Source organism: Bos mutus, chromosome 27 (genome assembly GCF_027580195.1).
Source record: "Bos mutus isolate GX-2022 chromosome 27, NWIPB_WYAK_1.1, whole genome shotgun sequence".
Taxonomy (NCBI): Eukaryota; Metazoa; Chordata; class Mammalia; order Artiodactyla; family Bovidae; genus Bos; species Bos mutus.
In genome coordinates, this window is record NC_091643.1 from 12,427,107 (window position 1) to 12,445,673 (window position 18,567).

At 55.9% G+C, this 18,567-nt stretch overlaps 2 protein-coding genes across 3 annotated transcripts in view; one reads left to right on the plus strand and one right to left on the minus strand.

Moving 5' to 3' along the window:
- Positions 1 to 5,456: 5,456 nt before the first annotated feature.
- On the plus strand, positions 5,457 to 10,195 carry BRF2 (BRF2 general transcription factor IIIB subunit). Its single transcript, XM_005906107.3, has 4 exons — positions 5,457 to 5,692; positions 6,412 to 6,471; positions 7,391 to 7,712; positions 8,517 to 10,195. The coding sequence occupies exons 1-4, from the start codon at positions 5,539 to 5,541 to the stop codon at positions 9,244 to 9,246; spliced, it is 1,266 nt and encodes a 421-aa protein (XP_005906169.1). The 5' UTR covers positions 5,457 to 5,538; the 3' UTR covers positions 9,247 to 10,195.
- Positions 10,196 to 10,334: 139 nt separating this feature from the next.
- The window catches only part of ADGRA2 (adhesion G protein-coupled receptor A2), a 36,484-nt gene continuing 28,251 nt past the window's right edge, over positions 10,335 to 18,567 (minus strand). For both annotated transcript variants that reach the window (XM_070364325.1, XM_070364324.1), the window contains 10 exons: positions 18,317 to 18,466; positions 18,035 to 18,196; positions 16,848 to 17,072; positions 16,450 to 16,666; positions 15,667 to 15,875; positions 14,545 to 14,672; positions 14,152 to 14,275; positions 13,580 to 13,725; positions 12,845 to 12,934; positions 10,335 to 12,658 (listed from right to left, as the gene is read on the minus strand). In XM_070364325.1, coding sequence (XP_070220426.1) covers positions 11,398 to 12,658; positions 12,845 to 12,934; positions 13,580 to 13,725; positions 14,152 to 14,275; positions 14,545 to 14,672; positions 15,667 to 15,875; positions 16,450 to 16,666; positions 16,848 to 17,072; positions 18,035 to 18,196; positions 18,317 to 18,466 — 2,712 coding nt within the window. In that variant the 3' untranslated portion in view covers positions 10,335 to 11,397. The remainder of the gene's footprint in view (positions 12,659 to 12,844; positions 12,935 to 13,579; positions 13,726 to 14,151; positions 14,276 to 14,544; positions 14,673 to 15,666; positions 15,876 to 16,449; positions 16,667 to 16,847; positions 17,073 to 18,034; positions 18,197 to 18,316; positions 18,467 to 18,567) is intronic.

Genomic DNA, 18,567 nt, shown 5'->3' on the forward strand with positions numbered 1-18,567 from the left:
CCATGATGGTCTCTCGCCTGGGTTCCTGCTGCTGCCACTCTATCTGGTGCCCAGGGGACCCAGTGCCCTTTCTCCTGTGGGGGTTGGGACATCTCTGATGACCTCCTTATGACACAACCCATATTTTGGGCTGAAAGGGACTCTGGCGTTTATCAGCTGAACATCGTTTGAATTTCCTGTCCCTAGTGATACAAGCTGCCACCTTTTCCTTAAGCTGAGCAGAGGAACAAGACACTTTCTTGATTTGCTTCCACCCTGCACCACCTCCCCCACCCCCCACCACACACACACACCCTCTTCACCCCTGCCCCACTGATTTCCCAGAGAGTGAAAGCCTGCCTTTTGGAGCTTCATTTGAATTCACCCTGCATTCAGGACTGCCCAGATCTAGGAGCCAGGTCTCTGGTTCCACAAATGTAGCTCATTCATTTCTGAGTAGAGGGGATTATGGCTGTAAAAGACTCCTCCTGAGCTCAATCTACTAATCTCCAACCCTTCCCCAAAGAAGTGAGAGGTCTGCTTGCCTCAACCAAGGGTCCCAAGCTGTCCGGATGGCGGAGATGCTCTTAGGGATGAAAGTCACACTGTAGAGGGACAGACGCAGGTGGACCCGGGTTGCTCCCAGGTGGGGTGGGGGAAGCTTCCCGAGGGCCTCCCCGGTTTGGGTGGAGGGGTCTGGTTATCCAACCGGATGTAGATGGTGGAACCACCGTGTAAAGTGATACAAAGGCGGTTTCTCTTAAAACATACAACCTTCCAGGTTTGGTCCAAACAACCAAAAAGCTCTCTGGAAAGGGTCTCCAAGGAAGGAATGTTTGTACAAATGACCCCCAACTCTCCCCTGAGATTCATCTCCCTTGCTTTTTTTGTGGGGGGGCACCCTGCCCACCTCCCCATGGAAAACATCACAGGGTACCGTTCCCACTCTGACTACAGCCAAAGCATCAGCACCATGCACATTCCCAGCCCTCAGACCCTGCCTCTAAGCCGATCGGGGGTGCCATCTTTTGGATTCTGCAGTCTCCCCGTCCTGAGAAGGTGGGAACAATCTCTTTGCATTCAAGTTCCAAGCTCTAAGCTAAGCTCTGTGGGGCCAGCGGTTCCCAAAGCCACAAAACCTTCCGAGGGAAGATGTCCTCATGTGGCCTTGTGATATGATGTCTGACTATCTTACACACACCTGTATCCTGAGCCCTAGAAACAGTCACGCTGGTGACACCGGCAGGCCCTGGGAACTGAGAGGAAGCTGCTCCATCCTTGCACATCAAGTGCTCACTTCAGGCTGAAACTTGACCACAAAAGGAAGGCCTGTTTATTGAGTTCCTGCATTTCACTCAGCACTGCTGAGTGCTGTTTCCAGTTCTCATCAAGGTAGATAATATCTCCATTATGCAGATGAGGAAACGGAGACTTTCAGAGGCATCAGAACTGGAGTTTGCCTGGGGTCCCACAGCAGGTAGTTAAGAAAGGATTTGAAATCACCTATCCAACCTGGGGTTCTAGAACAGGTGTCAAACTATGGCTTCACTCTTGTTCATGTGGCCCTCAAACCAAGGGTGATTTTTCCTGGCGGTGCTCTAGTAGTCCAGGGGAAGAAAACTGCACTTTTACTCCTATGGTCCTGGATTTAATCCCTCATCAAGGAACTAAGATCCCATAAGCCATGCAGTGCAAAAAAAAAAAAAAAACAACACACAACCCCAACAACAACAAAGAAACAAGGATGATTTCTCCTCTTTTTTTTTTTTCTTAATGTGGGATGAACAAGTCTAGAGATCAAATGGCCAGAATGACCATAGTCAACAGCATTGCACTGAATACTGGAGATTTTTACATTTTTTTAAACAATCAAAATAACAATAATTCATGACATTCAAATTTCAGTGTCTCCACAATTTTATTGGGATACAGCTGAGTTCATCGTCTATGTCTGAGTAATTGTCTATGGCTGTGTCCATGCTGCAAAAGCAGACTTGAGCGGTTAAAACAAAAACTTTCACATCCACCAAACCTAAATATTTGCTTTCGGGCCCTTTTCAGAAAATGTCTGTGGACACCCAGTCTAGGATTAGTTTGGGGGGGGGCAAAGGGATAATATTCTGAGTGACCTGGAATACTGGAGGATGGGAGCAGGCAGGGAAAGTGGAGCCCACGTAACTCAGCCCCACTCAAGACAAGGCCCTATAAGCCATGGCTCCCGAGGAGGGATGTTCCGGCTATGATTGAGCTCTAGGCCTGTGGCCACCTCCTCAGAGTTGCCAGGTGCCTTTCTTCCTGGGAGATCAAGAAACCCAACACAGTGATCCTTAGCCAGGGGGAGGGACAGAATAAACTACAGGAAAGGGGAAAGTGAATATGAGCGAGGGCCCTGGTGGTGCCCTGGACTGAGGCCGTCACCACTGCTGTCAGAGGAGAATCAGCATCTGCTGAAAAGCTGAGATGAAGGGGACCCAGGCAGAAAAGCTCCAAGGCCCAGGGTGGTGAGGAGAGTGGGTCCTCCAGGCTCAGAGTGAAACTGGGTTAGAGAGTCTTCTGAGTTGGAAGAAGCCCGGGGTTAGGCCTTGAGAGAAGCCCAACTCCACCTCCCCCCAGTTACTCACTCCAGATTAGAAATGATCCTGCCGCTGAGGAATTCCATCTATGTGTGGCCTCTGACAGGCCTACCCAGGATGGGTGTCCACAGGAGCTAACAGCCTTGTGGTGTAACAGGCGCTCCTGGGACACAGGAATGAGACAGCCAGTTCATTCCCAGGGAGACTTGCAACAAAGACAGGCAGACCACCGATGAATACACGCATGTAACCAGAGATGACTGGCCAGGGGCCGTCCATGGGGACATCTTCCATCGGCCTTTCTGTCTGGCCTCCTCTAGAGAAAGAACTCTGGCCTCGAGGTCAGAATTTCACATCTGGACCACGTCTGAGGCATCTTTTCTAATGGCCTTCCTTCCTCAGTAGCTTTCTGCTCTAATCCAGCCCATCTGGGCACTCAGCATTCCAAAAGCCGATGTGCCAAGTACCCCGTGGGCTCTGGCCTTAGGGACAAGAAACATGGCTCCAGCTTCACAGGCTTGGGGAGGAGCTGGGGAGAGGGCTTTGAGAAGCATCTGTTAAACAGATCATCACTGTCACTGAAGGACACTTAGTTCTTAACCCGGGTCGCCTGCATTGCAGGCAGAGTCTTTACTGTTTGAGCCACCAGGGAAGCCCTAAATCTTCGTAGAGTTTGTATCGGAAGGAAAGGCACCAAGGATGATGTGTATGTCCTGATTTCCCAGAGGAAGACAAATGAATTTCCTAAATAAATGGTTTTCTTCGTGAGAACGTGAGCCTTAGTCTTGCATGTCTTAGGAGAGCACGCCATCTTCTGGCCTGGGTCCTGACTACCTCCCTGCTTGTTTGCGTCTGAGGATGAGGCTCTCTGAGACCATCACACATTTGTGGCTGGAGGAGAATTACCTCTCCACCCCTGGAGTTGCTAGCTGTGTGTGTGCTCAATCATGACTGACTCTTTAAGATCCCATGGACTATAAACCCACCAGGCGCCTCTGTCCATGGGATTTTCCAGGCAAGAATACTGGAGTGGGTTGCCATTTCCTCCTCCAGGGGATCTTCCTACCCAGGGATTGAACTCGAGTCTCCTGTGTCTCCTGCATTGCAGGTAGATCCTTTACCACTGTGCACCTGGGAAGCCCCAGCGTTGCCGGATCATAAAACGGCTCTTCCACTTTACTATGAGAAATGTCAGGGAAAGCAGAATCTCAAGGCTTCTGTCATGGGTAGATGACTCTGAAGTGAAATCCCACTTAAAAAAATAATGCTGTTAGGTTCATGATCTGCACAAAATTGGGATGACTGGCGTCGGATACTGTTCTTTTGGGGAATGTAAAGACATGCTCCCAGGGCCAGTTATGTTCCTTTTGCTGCTGCTGCTAAGTCACTTCAGTCGTGTCCGACCCTGTGCGACCCCATAGACGGCAGCCCACCAGGCTCCCCTGTCCCTGGGATTCTCCAGGCAAGAACGCTGGAGTGGGTTGCCATTTCCTTCTCCAATGCGTGAAAGTGAAAAGTGAAAGTGAAGTCGCTTAGTCGTGTCTGACCTTTAGCGACCCCATGGACTGCAGCCTACCAGGCTCCTCCATCCATGGGATTTTCCAGTACAAGAGTACTGGAGTGGGGTGCCATTGCCTTCTCCATGTTCCTTTTAGGGACCTGTTTACCCTCCCAGTGAGGATGTTGATTGCACAGTCTGAAACTAACATCTTCTAAAATCAGCTAATGCCAGAGACTGCCTGAAATTCTCCAAGATCAAACTGAGAAGCAGAAATTCCCCACATACTTTCAGCACTGGCTGTGATAACTCCCGTCTGTTTTCTTGGAGTCAGAGGGACTGGCCATGGTTCTTTGTAACTTTAACTCAATTGTCTTATTTTTCAAACACAATTGATTCTAAAACTTTCAAGTGTTAAAAAACATTTATTTATTTATGTATTTATGCCACACTGCATGGCTTGTGGAATCTTAGTTCCCTGACCAGGGATTGAACCTGGGCCCGCAGCAGTGAAGGCACAAAGTCCTAACTACTGGGCTACCAGGGAATTCCTGAAAACCTTTATTCTTGATGAGTGCAATTGGGATTTACTTATGAGAAAACACATCCTCTTTGCTGACACTTAAGTTATATTCAAACATGACAAACAAAATCTCTCGTCTGTGAGCTTGGTTTCTGGAACATTACTAGAGGCACACGTTTGCTTGCTTTTTTCATCTGTACTATACCACGCCAGGACCTTCGGAGCTAGACTCTTGGAGCATCTTAAAGCTTAAGGTTTTAAAACATCCCAATCTGCTTAAATTCTTCAGACTGCCAAGGGCCTCACTAACCTCCGTAGTCTTTCTCTCCAACTCCCTTAGACATTTCTTGCCTAGTCTCTGGAAGCCTCCCAGGTTGTCACTCTGGATTTTAATTCAACTTCCTCATTCTACAGGGGAGAAAAACAGACTGCAAAGAGAGGAAACAACGTGCTTGTAGGGAAGCTGCTCTGGAAAGAACACAATTTCCTGCTCTCTCAATACACTACCCTCCCTTTTAGGCCACAAATTTTATACTATGGCCAGAATCAACATTTATTACCAAAGAGAAAAAGGAGAGTCTGAGATACCCTTGGCGCTTTAGAAAGAAGAATTGTTTGTGGCTGGCAACAAATTTTAGTTTGTTACGCGCGTCCACGGCGGTAGAAAGCTCACTCAAGAGTAACCCCCCGAGCCTAGACAGCCAACCTCAAACTAAGTACAGATCGCGGGGAATTCGAAGATACAGTCCACATCAGGAACCTCCTTTCCTCGATCACGTTTCTACCCGAGTCCGCAGAGGAACGGACCGGAAGCCGCGGAGGCGGTACCTACAGTACGGCTGTTACTCTAGCCGGAAGAGGAAGGTGCAACCCTACAAGACTTCGCTCCTACTTCCTGTTTCGGCATAGTTGCTGTTGTGGGAGGTGGGGGCGGTTAGCTGCTTGGGCTCTGGACCGCTTGTGCGATGCCGGGTAGAGGCCGCTGTCCCGATTGCGGCTCCGCTGAGCTCGTGGAAGACTCGCACTATTCCCAGAACCAGCTGGTGTGCTCCGACTGCGGCTGCGTGGTCACCGAGGGCATTCTTACGACCACCTTCAGTGACGAGGGCAACCTCCGAGGTACCTGTGAGGGCTTTTCCAGGGCCATGGATACAGCCTGGGGCGATGGAGGGATTGACGTCAGATGCTTCTTATCTCTTGCCCTCTCCCTGTCTAGAGCACACTTAGATATGGGAGAAAACATGAAAATGAACTAGTGAACTGCTGATCGGGAGCTGCCATTATTTTTTTTTTTTTAGCACCATATCTGTTACATGTAGGTGTTAACGAATACATTCAGTTCAGTTGAATAAATGAAACAGAGAGAAACAAAGTTCCACTCAATTTACCTAGTCTGCCTGTTTGGAAGCATTATATCAATAGGTCAGTGTTGTGCGAATGCGGGAAATATTACTACCCCGAAGCAGTTTTGAAAACTAATTGGCAAAAACTTTTTTTTTTTTTTTTCCATTTGTGTTCCAAGTCCCTGACCAGTGCAGCCCTCAAAATCTACAGGCAGGAAAATTGCCTGAATTGAATGTACAGGAGGGGTGGCTGGAAATTTGGAACACTTGGAACTGCTTTAGTGCTAGTCCTAATCTTCTAAAGCCTTCTGTGTATTTGGTACTGCTTGTGGTCATAGAAAACCAGATGGACCTTTTACCTGCAAAGATGAGCACCTTCTGTGAGACGGGTAGTGGGTACCTGATGATTTGGATTCTGCTTCCTGGTTTTGTGTGGTAGGAGGGCAGGGGTCTGTGAATAGAGACTAAACAAGCTATTTGTTCATTATCTTACAGAAGTAACATATTCTCGAAGCACCGGGGAAAACGAACAAGTTAGTCGAAGCCAGCAACGAGGTGAGAATCAACCTTTGATGACACAGTGGCTTTAAAGAAAATTCTCCTTATGGTCCAGCTCATCTCTTGTCTTTTCTGTTTTCAGCATTACTATGTAAAGGTAGAGAAGAAGAGAATGGTAATTAGAAATAAAAGATGGAGGTGGTTCTAAGAGAGGAATAAATTAGGTGGAAGGTTTATGTCTGCTTGGGTATGTTTGAGGTAGATTCAAGGAACCCAGGTCAAAGCTTGGTCACAAATCAAACCAACCTCCAAAAGATGAGGCACTGAAGTGTTGACTTCTTTCCACAAATGTCTTTGTGCTTTTCAAATGGCCTTACCAAGTGTCACTCATCATTGTAGAAAGGTCCATTATTTGTGCATGTGGTATCTGAGGCGAGTTTAACAGAACTTGCTGGGAGCTCCTTTGACTCCTTCACGTATAATACCACGTCATCTGCAAACAGTGATGTTTTTACTTCCTTTATAATTTAGATTCCTTTTAGTTTTCCTCTCTGTTTGCTATGGCTAGACCTTCCAAAGCTATGTTGAATAAAAGTGACAAGCGTGGGCATCTTTGTCTTGTTCTTAATCTTACAGGAAATGCTTTCAGCTTTTCACCATTGAGTATAATGCTAGTGTGAGTTTGTCATATATGACCTTTATTATGTTGTTCCCTCTAGACCCACATTCTGGAGAGATTTTTTTTATTATTATTATCTTAAATGGATGTTGCATTTTATCAAAAGCTTTTCCTGCATCTATTGAAATGATCATATGGTTTTTATTCTGAGTTTATTCATGTGGTGTATCACACTGATTGAGTTATGGATATTGAAAAATCTTTGCATCCCTGGGATAAATCCCACTCAATCAAGTTGTCTGATCCTGTTAACGTATTGTTGGGAACCCCTACAACTCCTGCCATGGATTTTCCTAGGTCTTCGTCGAGTGAGAGACCTCTGTCGAGTGCTGCAGCTGCCGCCAACATTTGAGGACACGGCAGTTGCCTACTACCAACAGGCGCACCAGCTCGCTGGCATCCGCACGGCCAGGCTGCAGAAGAAGGAGGTGCTGGCTGGTTGCTGTGTCCTAATCACCTGCCGGCAGCGCAACTGGCCCCTGACCATGGGGACCATCTGCACCCTGCTGTATGCAGATTTGGATGTGTTTTCTGGAACCTACATGCAGATAGTGAAGCTCCTGGGGCTGGATGTGCCATCTCTGTGCTTGGTGGACCTGGTGAAGACCTACTGTAGCAGGTACCTGCCTGGTGGGAGACACGGGGGTGGGATGGCTTTAGACCCGAATCCTTTTACTTCCAACTGTCTCTTTTTGACCAAGTCCATTCTACGAGGATGGACTTCTCCTTCTCCTATGCCTGGTGCTGGTCGGGTGAATCCCAGTTTACGTTTCTAGAATGTTGTATCATTTTCAAACCCCTTCGCTGTCACAGCAGCTTGATGCTGTAGGAAGGTTAAGTATCAGCTTTGGCACGGGGCTTCTGGGTTCTGCCACTCAGGCCTGCTTGACTAAATGCCACAGCCCTGCCTCAGCAGAATCACGTTGTGTGTGACTAGAGCTGAAAGAGTATGAGCAAACTGACAGAGCTGGAGTTAGAAGCTAATTTTTCTCTTTAATAAGTAGCTGTGTTCTTTTCTTTTTCTGACAAATACGGTAGAAAGCAAAGGCTGTCAGTGTTGAATGACCTTGAGTTTGAAGCTTGGTCACTTCTAAGCTGGATGACTGTGGGCAAGTTTTTCGACTCTTAAATGCACATAACAGGGTGTTGAGTAGATTAAAGAACATTTTGTAAAGCACTCAGAATGATGGCTGATGGTGGGGGCGGCAGGATTGTCAATAGACGTTAGCGCCCTTCTGCACTCTCTTGCCCTTCACCTCTCCTGCAGGAGACTCGCCCTGATTTCTCTTGGTACCTGAATAAAGTTGCTACGCAGCAGGCTTGTGTGTTCCTGAAAGGATAGCATAGTTTGCCTATCTTCTGTGCTTTGGAAGAGCTGTCTCCCGGAGGTACCGAGACCAGACCCTTATTTTGGTTATTTCAGCTTCAAGCTGTTTGAAGCCTCCCCATCTGTGCCAGCCAAGTACGTGGAAGACAAGGAGAAGATGCTGTCGCGAACGCTGCAGTTGGTGGAGCTGGCCGATGAGACGTGGCTGGTGACCGGGCGGCACCCCTTGCCCGTCATCACCGCTGCCACTTTCCTGGCGTGGCAGTCCCTGCGGCCTTCAGATCGGCTGACCTGTTCCCTTGCCCGATTTTGTAAATTGGCGAACGTGGACCTGCCCTACCCCGCTTCCTCCCGCCTGCAGGAGCTGCTGGCTGTGCTGCTGCGGATGGCTGAGCAGCTGGCCTGGTTGCAGGTTCTGAAGCTTGACAAACGGTCTGTGGTCAAGCACATCGGCGACCTTCTCCAGCACCGCCACATGCTGGTCCGCAAGGCCTTTCGGGATGGAACAGCCGAGATGGGTGCCGGGGAGAAGGAGCTGCAGGGCCAGGGGCAGGGGCAAGGACTGGGAGACGAGGATGTGGGGAGTAGCTCTTTAGAGCTGCCTGCGGGCAAGCGGCCCTCCAGCCCCGCTCTCCTCCTCCCACCCTGCATGTTGAAGCCCCCAAAACGAGTCTGTCCCGCCCCCCCTGTCTCCATGGTCACTGGAGACGAGGACATTTCTGATAGTGAAATCGAGCAGTATTTGCGTACCCCTCAGGAAGTTAGGGACTTCCAGAAGGCCCAGGCAGCTAGACAGGCCGCCCAGGGTACTCCGAACCCTCCCTGATGCACACTGGGCGTTGAGGGCGCTTCCCCTCATCTGATGACTTGCTAACTGGCCTGACACAGCCAGAGGAATCACTGTCCACAAGCCCTCAGGTGTTTCCATTCTCGTTTAAGGGACCCAAGAGGGGTTGTGTAGTCCCAGAGGCGAAGTCAGAAGGAGCGTGGGGACGCCCATGTTGGAGAGAGTCCCATCCCTTGGTCCAAGAGAGCGGCTTGCCTCCCTCCGGATTCTGTAGGCTTGCTTTCTCTCGGGCTGCTGGGGCAGTGTCAGGGGCTCTCCGGCTCCCAGATGGGATTGGATACACGGCTGCCACGGGGCTGGTGGGCCTCTCCTGGTGTGGATCATGGGTATTCCCAGCGTTACCAGCTCTCAAAGGATGGGAACTGAGCAACCCTCGGCCCTGTGTTTGTTCACAGACCCTGTGGGCTCGTGTGTACAGTGTTAGAGATCCTCTTTCATCACAAAAGGACCGTGGGTGGAGGAGTAAGGTCATAGCTCAAAGGGCTTTGCAAAATTTTAATATATTAAAACAAGAGGCATCTGCTAGAAAACCTTCTATTGTATAAAACCCGAGCTTTTAAAAACATGTTTTCTTTGGCACTTTTCATCCCCTCCCTCCCCTTTCCCCAGCGTATTGCAAAAAGCTCTCCAGTGCGAAGGCATTGGCGGGGTATGTAAACAGCAGCCAGCATACGTGGAAGAATAATATGAAGCTTTTTTTTTTTTTTTTTTTTCTGTCTAATATTGTCTGTGCAGCAAGCATAAATAACAGGATCCATCTCAGGGCGTGTGGGTTTTCTCCCTTTCCCCTGTCTGTCTGCTCTCGCCTTGGCGATCAGGCTGGAGTGATATGGAGACTGGGCTGAGTTTCCCTGTTGCTTTTCATGAGGCCCAAGGTTCCTTCCACTTTGATCGAGTGCTGTAATCAAAGGCTGGTGGTTGCTCTTTAGGTTGGGAAATATGAGTGCTGGTGTTTAGAAGTAGTGAAGGCACAGGTCCCAGGTGATTCACAGGGCCCCTACCCTTTGCCTTGGGGATTTGGTTTGGGCTTCGGTGGGGCAGGAAGCTGGTTTCATTTTTTTTGGAGGTTTCTAATATGGAGCTAGACACAAGATCATCGATAAGATTCTCCTGTCTGGCCTCATGGAGGTGGGGAGGCCTCTTAGTCCCTGGGCGGTGGAAGGTTGAGACTGGGGATATGGGCTGTGCCATTAACAGTGTTTTTCCAGCACCACGTGAAGCCCGGCAGTGGCGCCCCTCTTCAGAGCGTTTTCTTTCAGTAGGACTAGGTTTGAGGCAGGACTACCTTCAGCCCCAAATCGAAGTACTAGCTCTGCTATCTTCCCATCCTCCCCAGGTACCTGGCAGTCAGCGTCTTAGATGTAGGACCTTAGCTTTGTCCTGAAGTGCCCCCTCTGAGCCCTGCCATGTGGGTCTTGTCCCAGTCCCGTGGGAATGGCCTCCAGCCCTAATCCTGCACCCCTCCTTCCACCTCCCTCCCTCCCTCCCTTCCAGAGAGCTGGTTGATCCCAGCTGCCTTTCACGCGGCCCCCATTCTCCTCTTGCATAGTTAATTTCAAAAAGCAACACCTTGTTTCCTCCGGCTTGTCCTGGTCACCTGGCTCATCTGCTAGGCTCCCTAGTTAGCCAGAATCGGGTGAGAGAGAGGCTCTGGGGTGTGGGCACAGAGGGGAGACTTCAGAGGGCGGCTAGGCGAGAACGCCTCACTCAGACTCCATCACCAATGTTCCCAGTAACGCGGATGCCGCCAGTGAGGCAGGTGTACCTTAGAAGGGGCCCGCCCGAGCTGTCCCCGCCACTCTAGGTCGCACCGCAGACCGGCAGGACTTTAGGCCGCAAGCCTGGACGGCAGGTGCTGCCTGGGCCGGGACGGAAACCTACCCCTCCCGCGATCCAGGGATTGTCTGTCGCTACCCCGGGGAGACGGCCCGCTCTGCAGGGGCGGGTCTGCGCCTTTCCCTCTCCCGGCCTCCAGGACTACAGCTGGAGAGCCCAGGTGCAACGAGGCACCTCCACTCCAACCTGGGGGCGTACCGATCGACGTCTCTGAGGCGCCCCCCGCCCCTCCGCGAGAAGCGGGGTCAAGACCCTGCACGGCCAGCTCGTGCCGAAGCGGCGCCCGCACCCACCCTAGACGGTGGTCTCACTTTTCCAGAGGCCGGTCTTCATGCAGCCGCCGCCGGCCGCCTCGGCGCCGCTCGAGGGAACGTCATCGTACTTGCCGCCCTTGGGGGCGCCGTTGAGGCTGGCCGAATTGAGCGGGTAGGAGCGGCGCTTGCTCTCCTTCTCCAGCACGCCGCCCCGGAGGTTGTCGCGGCTGGCGCTGCGGCGCTGGCTCGGCCGGCCGGCCTCGGGGGGCGGTGCGGCGCTTGTGTCGCTGCCCTCAGACGGCGTGAGAGCGGCCTCGCCCTCGAGCCGGGGACCGACGCCCGGGCTGTGGCGGCTGCTGCCCAGGTAGCTTTCGGAAGGGCTGTGGTGCGGGCTGCCACTCTCGCTTGACTGCAGCTCGGCCGTCCCGGCCGCGCCCCCTCGCAGCGCCCGGAGCCGGTTCTTGCCACCGGCCTCCCCCGCGCGGTGCCCCTTGGCGCGGCTCTTGTGGCCCCGACGGCCGTGGTGCAGGTTGTTGGGATGGCGCGGGCCGAGGCCGGCCCGGGGACCCGGGAGCTCAGGCTCCCCGTCCCCGCGGGCGGCCGCCCCCGCCTCGCACGCCTGGCTCTGCGCCAGCTGCAGGTTGGTGAGCTTGCAGGGCCCCGGGGGCTGCGCGTGGCCGCTGCTGCCGCTCGGGGACGACTTGAGAGACGGGGGTCCCTCTCCGAACACCGGGGACCCGTCTTCGGGGCCGGCAGGCGCGGCCCGCGGGGAGGCGCGGGATCCCGAGGCCGGGGGCCGGCAGGCGCGCCAGGAGGCCCTGACGTCCCTGCGCCTGGCACAGTGGTGGGTGAAGACGAAAAGACCCAGGGCAGAGGCCGCCACCCCGTACAGACAGCTGCACACCACTCGGGGCAGCCAACGCTGCGACACCGTCAGCGCCCCGCAGGCCCACGTGGCCAGGTAGAGGAAATGCGTGGTCACCAGCGCCCCCAGCTGGACTCCCGGAGAATAGAGGCCGTCGCCGTCCTCCGGGGGCCCGGGCGTCACCACCCCTGTGCTTCCAGCCGCCAGGAGGGAACCCGAGTCACTCAGGAGGGGGCCGCTGCTCCTGAGCCTGGTGGAACCCCTCAGCTCCTCCCCCGGCTCCAGGGAGACCCGGCCGGTGCCCCCCTTTGGGCTCTGTGCCAGGGGACCCCGTAAGCGCAGCCCTGCGCACAGGAAATAGATCCAGGTGATGAGCAGAATCAAAGCCACGGGGATGTAGAAGGCGCCTAGGCTCGGGCGCCACACCAGCCAGCAGCTGCGGGGAGATACGGGTGGCGTGTATGAGGTGGGGCCCCGAGGCCGGGTGGGTGGGGAGGTGGCTCGGGCCACATGCAGGGGTTGGGGCTGGGTGACTGGCTGGGCGGGTGGGTGGTGCCCCCCGTGGTGAGGAGGAGGAGGCACCCGCCAAGCCAGGAGGTCAGGGCGGGGGCAAGGCGCTCACTAGGGGCTGTGGTCCAGGTAGTTGTGGATGTTGACAGCGGCCGTGATGCCACAGATAATGAGTGGGATCCCTCCCGCGATCAGATAGAACCTGGAGAGAGGGGGTTTAGGGGTCAGAGAGATGGGGAGCAAGGAGGGGACCTGGTGCTCGGAACCCTCACCGAGGGGTCTCCGCCCCATCCTCCTTGCCCGGGAAATCGTGTGCGAGTTTTGTTTTGTTTTTTTTCTAGGGATGTAAGGCCTCTCTAGGGCAGGTCATAGGTCCCTAGGGGATTTGGCCAAGACTGCTCTAAGGGACAGAAGCCAGAATTGCTTTCTGTCCCCCTAAACAGCGCGGAACTCAGTGCCGCTCTGGTTCCCAGGATCCCTGCCCAGTGCCCTGCAAAGTTGCTCACTTCCTTGCCGAGGTATGCCTGAAAACCCCAAGGAGGCACCCCCTCCATGGCACTGGGCAAACTTGGTGCCACCTAGGCCCTTGCCTCTTCTGTCTTTTTTTTTTTAATGGCCACAAGGTCTTAGTTCCCCGATCAGCAACCTCAGGGCACGGTAGTCAAAGCACCAAGTCCTAACTACTGGACCACCAGGGAAGCCCCCCGCCTCCTCTTGTGTCTTGGGAGTGTGATCTCCCAGGACCCTGGACCCACCCTGCATCCACCCTGGGAGAACAGCCTTTGATGTCTTTCCCCCACCCCCGGAGCCCTTCCCTACTGCAAAGCTGACAGATGGAAGTGCCTACCGCAGCATGGGTCGCGGGGCAGGCGGGGCAGCGTCCCCTTCTGGTGGAGGGGGCGCCCTCCAGGTGAGCTCCTTGTGGAGGACGCGGGCCTTCACACCCATCCAGAGGAGTGTAGACAGTGAAGAGTAGTGCAGGGTGATGCCCACCTGTGGGGTCAAGGGGTGAGGGCTGGGGGGCGGGCCACCCTGAAGCCTCCGCCCACAGTGTTCTCCCCTGCCTCCCACGTGCCCCGCCCCCAGCTCCACCCAGACCCTCCCCAGGGTTGTGTCCCTGCTGATACCCTGTCTACTTCCAGCCCAGGGCTCTCCTCCACATGCCAGGGCGGCTCCATGGCCCTGTCGTTGCTGCCGGCCTCGTCCCCGACTGCTCCTCCATTGCAGGCCCCCCCCCTTCACTTCACCCTGGCTCCTAGTGTCTCTGCTTCTCACCACCCCCCACCCCCAGCAAGGCTGGGCCCAGGACCATGGAGCTGGAGCCCATGACCCGCTCCCACTTCCGGCCTGTGTGCCTCCCTCCTCTGTGCCCAGGCTGCTGGCACCCATCCTGGAGACCCCAGCCCTTCCCCTGCTTACCGCCTGGCAGACCATCTGGTAGTTGGTGAGCGTGATGCCTCCCGCAAATACGGCGGAGGTCATGGCCATGTGGAAGCACAGGTTCAGCAGCATGTGCCAGCCCTTCCGGGACACGTGGATGGAGCTGCCATAGAAACAGTGTCTAGTTAGTGGACCGTGCACCCCAAGGTCGGGCCTTTGGGCTCTCAAGACCACCGGGAGAGTCGAAGAGAAGAAGGCAGACATCGGTGTGCGTGCGTGAAATGGGACAGGCACCTTAAGCCCCAGACGTGTTTTTCAACCTCAGAATGCTCGCAGGAAATGCTGGGCAGGAGCCTGGGGAAGGGACACTCGCCAGGGCTGAGCGATCTCCTTGGCCTTTCCTGCACACCCACTCCCCCTGCAGGAGCTCACCTGTGGTTGAGGATGTAGGTGATGATGGTGGAGAAGAGGCAGAGCAGCAGCAGGGCCGTGCAGGGGTACACGACGGGGTGCAGCCCTGCCCCAGAGCCCCCCGCCTCCCTGGGGAAGGCGCTCAGCTCCTGGAAAGACAGGACAGGGAGTGAGCAACAGGAAGCCAGGGGCCGCGAGGACCCCCTGTGGGGTCTGGGCTGGTCCCCCAGGCCGGTTCTCCCCTCCCAAGCCCAGTCAGCCTTGGGCCCCAACTTTGGCCCTTTGCTGTCCAGGTAGCAAAGATGGAAGCACCACCACATTTACGCTTAGAAAGTTGGTCTAGGTGGCATTTCTGACCTGGCTTTCTGGGAACTTTGCAGGTTCTCAGCCTGAAAATCGGAGATGAGGAAAGAGGAAGAAGGTACTATCTATGGTAGAGCCGGACACCTGCTCAGGATCTGGGAGTGCGGGCTATGACGTGTGGTGCAGGAGGTGAGGGGCTGGACAGTCCTGGGTGGGGAGGGGGACAGAGGGCAGACACGCCCAGGTTCATTTTTCACTTTAACAACCCGGGTGTCAGAGCGAAGGATGTGGAGACCTGGCCTGGTGGTTCCTTAGCCATCTCTCTCGACATGGGAATAGAGGACCTCCGTGTCTGTCTTTTTTTCCTTTTTTTTCCCCAAAAGCCTGTGGGGCTTTTTTCCTTCCCCCCTCCCCCCACCCCCAAAAGGGTCTGGGGCTTCCCTTGTGGCTCAGACAGTAAAGAATCCACCCACAATGCAGGAGACCCTGGGTTTGATCCCTGGGTGGGGAAGATCCCCTGGAGAAGGGAATGATGACCCACTCCAGTATTCTTGCCTGGAGAATCCCCATGGACAGGGGAGTCTGGCAGGCTACAATCCACAGGGTGGCAAAGAATCAAACACGAATTATCAATTAACACGTTCACTTTCCTGATAGAGGGCCTGAGGACCTCCCTGTCTCCTGCAAGATGGAGAGGTGTGGGGCAGACCAGAGGGCCAGGTCCCTGTGAGTCCTCCCCACTGCGAGGCCCAATCAGGCACCATTCTTTCCGTATTTCCCTGTGGCCCCAGGTGGTCAGGGGCTCTGCCGCCCTCCACACCCGGCGCCCACTCGGCTCACCATGAGCACGGCCACGTTGCCCAGGTGCTGGCAGTGCAGGGAGCTGACGTTGGGCTGGCTGGAGCGCAGCTGGCAGCCCTCGGAGCGCCAGCCCCCGGGCCCTCCTGGCCCCTCCTGGCTCCACCAGGCCGCCATGGGCTCGGCCCCCTCAGCCCAGTGCCGCAGTGAGACGGCCACCGGCTCGGTCAGGTTCCCCACGCCGCAGCCACCTAGGGTGGGAAAGGGAGGGGGGTCCACTCAGGCCCAGGCGGGTGTGCGGGGGCTTGGGGGCCTGGGGGATAGAGTTAGATGCCACATGCAGGCCCGCCCCCCCACCCCAGAGCCTCAGCCTAACTGGGGAGCTGCAAGGATGAATCAAAACAAAGGCATGGCGAGCTGGTGGCAAAGGGGTCACAGTGACGTGGCCAGGAAGGGAGGACTTGGGGGTTGAGGACAAGAAGGTGGAAGTAACACCGAGGGAGCAAAAGCCGGAGTGAAGGGAGGATACAGGAGGGCAGGCACCCCGGGCGGGGAGCTGGCACACCCCGGGGAGGAGAGGCAGGCCCACGTGGGTCTGTGCTTGGAGCCCTTCGGAAATGTGAGGAGTCTGGGATGTGAAACCCCGGGTCCGCGGAGCCTTTTCTCCACCCGTCCCTTCCTTCACGGGACGCCCCTGTCCAGCATCGTCCTCGGAAACAGGGCGGGGGGCCACCGTCCCCTGCCTCCAGGGGTGAGGGCAGGGCCAGGCAGGGCGGGGTCCCGGGCCGCCCCCAGAGTGGGGTAGGGCAGGGCGCAGGCCCTTACTGGTCCCCGCAAAGATGACAGGCGTGGCCACGCCGCGCCTCCTGCCAGGTCCTGTGGCTCCGGGGCGGGAGGTGTTGCCGAGAGTGCGGAAGAGGCGCCCATTGCGGAAGACGAGCAGCTGCAGGGTGCAGTCTGGGGGCGCCGGGGGGGCCAGGGCCGCCGGGGGCGTCGAGAACAGACTGGGCGGCAGCTGGATGGAGGCCAGGGCCACGCTGTTCTGGGGGGGACACGGGAGTTCCTCAGAGACGCCCGGGGTCCCTGGGACTCTGCTGGCCCCCAGGGCCACCTCCACATGTCTCCTCCCCTGCCTGCGTCCCCTCACGCCCCCGGCCCCACCCAGGCACCTTGCCTCCCACCCGCCCCCCACCTGCTCAGCACCCTGCCTCCCCGGCGCCCACCTTGATGTGGAAGGCCGACAGAGACACGTTGGGCCTGCCGGTGGTGCAGCGGAAGCGGAGCTGTTGGTCGGCCAGGGGCTCCGTCTCGGGCGACGGGCTCTGGCCGGGGCCCGCGTGCCGCGTGCCGGGCATGCCCGCCTCCCGCCTCTGGAAGGCCGTGCAGGTCAGGCCCACGTAGCTGTGTGGCTTGATGAGGTAGGCCTCCAAGGCCACGTTCCTCGAGTTCTAGGGACAGGGACCCTGTCACCCTCTCCTGGCCTGCTCCTGCTTGAGACCACAGACCTGCTCCGACTGACCCCTGGTCCCTTGCCTGTCGCCCAGGGCCCGGGAGCCCCGAGTCGGCTGTGGAGTCCCCCCAGTGCTGTTCCGCCCTCCCTCCCGCTCACTCACCCCTGACCTTGCAGCCAGCTCAGCTCCCCACACACCCTGGTCCTCCTGCCCCGGCTAAGCCGGAGAGCAGGGTCCATGTGCCCCCTCCTCGCATCTCCACCTGTGCCCGGAGGAGATGCGGTGGTCTCCTTGTTGACTGTTAGTATTTCACCACCCTTCACTGGAAATGTCCCCTCTTATTGGGGATCTGAAGTCTCCATCAGCCCCCACTCCATCCCAGTGCTGCCCTCTGCTTCCAAACCCTCCTCCTGTCCTTCTCCTCCTCCCTGCCCCTTCTTGTATTTCCGTCTGCCTAGCCCTTCAACTCAGGGCTTTCCCAGGTGGCTCAGTGGTAAAGAATCCTCCTGCCAGGCAGGAGAGGTGGGTTCAACCCCTGGGCAGGGAAGAGCCCCTGGAGAAAGAAATGGCAACCCCCTCCAGTGTTCTTGCCTGGAGAATCCCATGGACAGAGGAGCCCAGCGGGCTACGGTCCATGTGGTTGCAAAGAGTCAGACACACCTTAGTGACTAAACAACGACACAGCCTTTCAACTTGGTTCCTGGCACGAAGCCTTGGGTAACTTCTGTGGTGTCACTGGCCTCCCTGTGCTCTGCACTGCCCCTGACAAGCTGGAATTTGATGCCACATGACCGGGATGGGACCCTAGTCATGTTCGGGTTCTTGATAAATCGGGCACACGGCTGGCCCACACTTGGACTTGCTCCTGGATGATGAGGGCTGGGGCTGACCCTTGTCACCTCTAAGGCCCCTCCCTGTGCCTCCCTGGTTGGGGCAGCCTCCCAGCTGGCCCATGGTACCACAGAGATGTGCTGGGCGTGGGGGCTCAGGGCAGCTCCCCCAATGCGCTCCAGGGCGCCCACGATGCCGCTGCAGGCCTTGTCCTCGCGCTGGGCCAGCCACAGAAGGTGCTCGTCCACCAGCATCAGGTTGCTGGCCATGTCCACCATCACCTCCACCAGCTGGGGGCGGGAGGGGAGAGAGTCACAGCGGGCAGGAGCAGGGCTGGGGTGAGAGAGGCTTGAGTGGTTGAGGGGGAGCGGGTGATTTCCAAGGGACCCAGAGACCTGACTGAATCTCACCTCTTTGATCTGGTCGACATAACCCAGAAACTTCTGGATCATCTGAGCCACATAGACGACGTCCATCATGTCAGAGAAGCTGGCGGCCTCGGCCGTGTACACTCGAAGTTGGTGGGCCAGGGTCAGCGCGTTGGAGGCGTTGATGGGCATCTAGGTTGGAGACGGGAGGAAAGGGCACCATCCAATCTGGCTCCTTCTCCCCCAAAATGCCCCCCAGGAGCCCCCTTCTCTGTGCTGACACTCGGCGATGG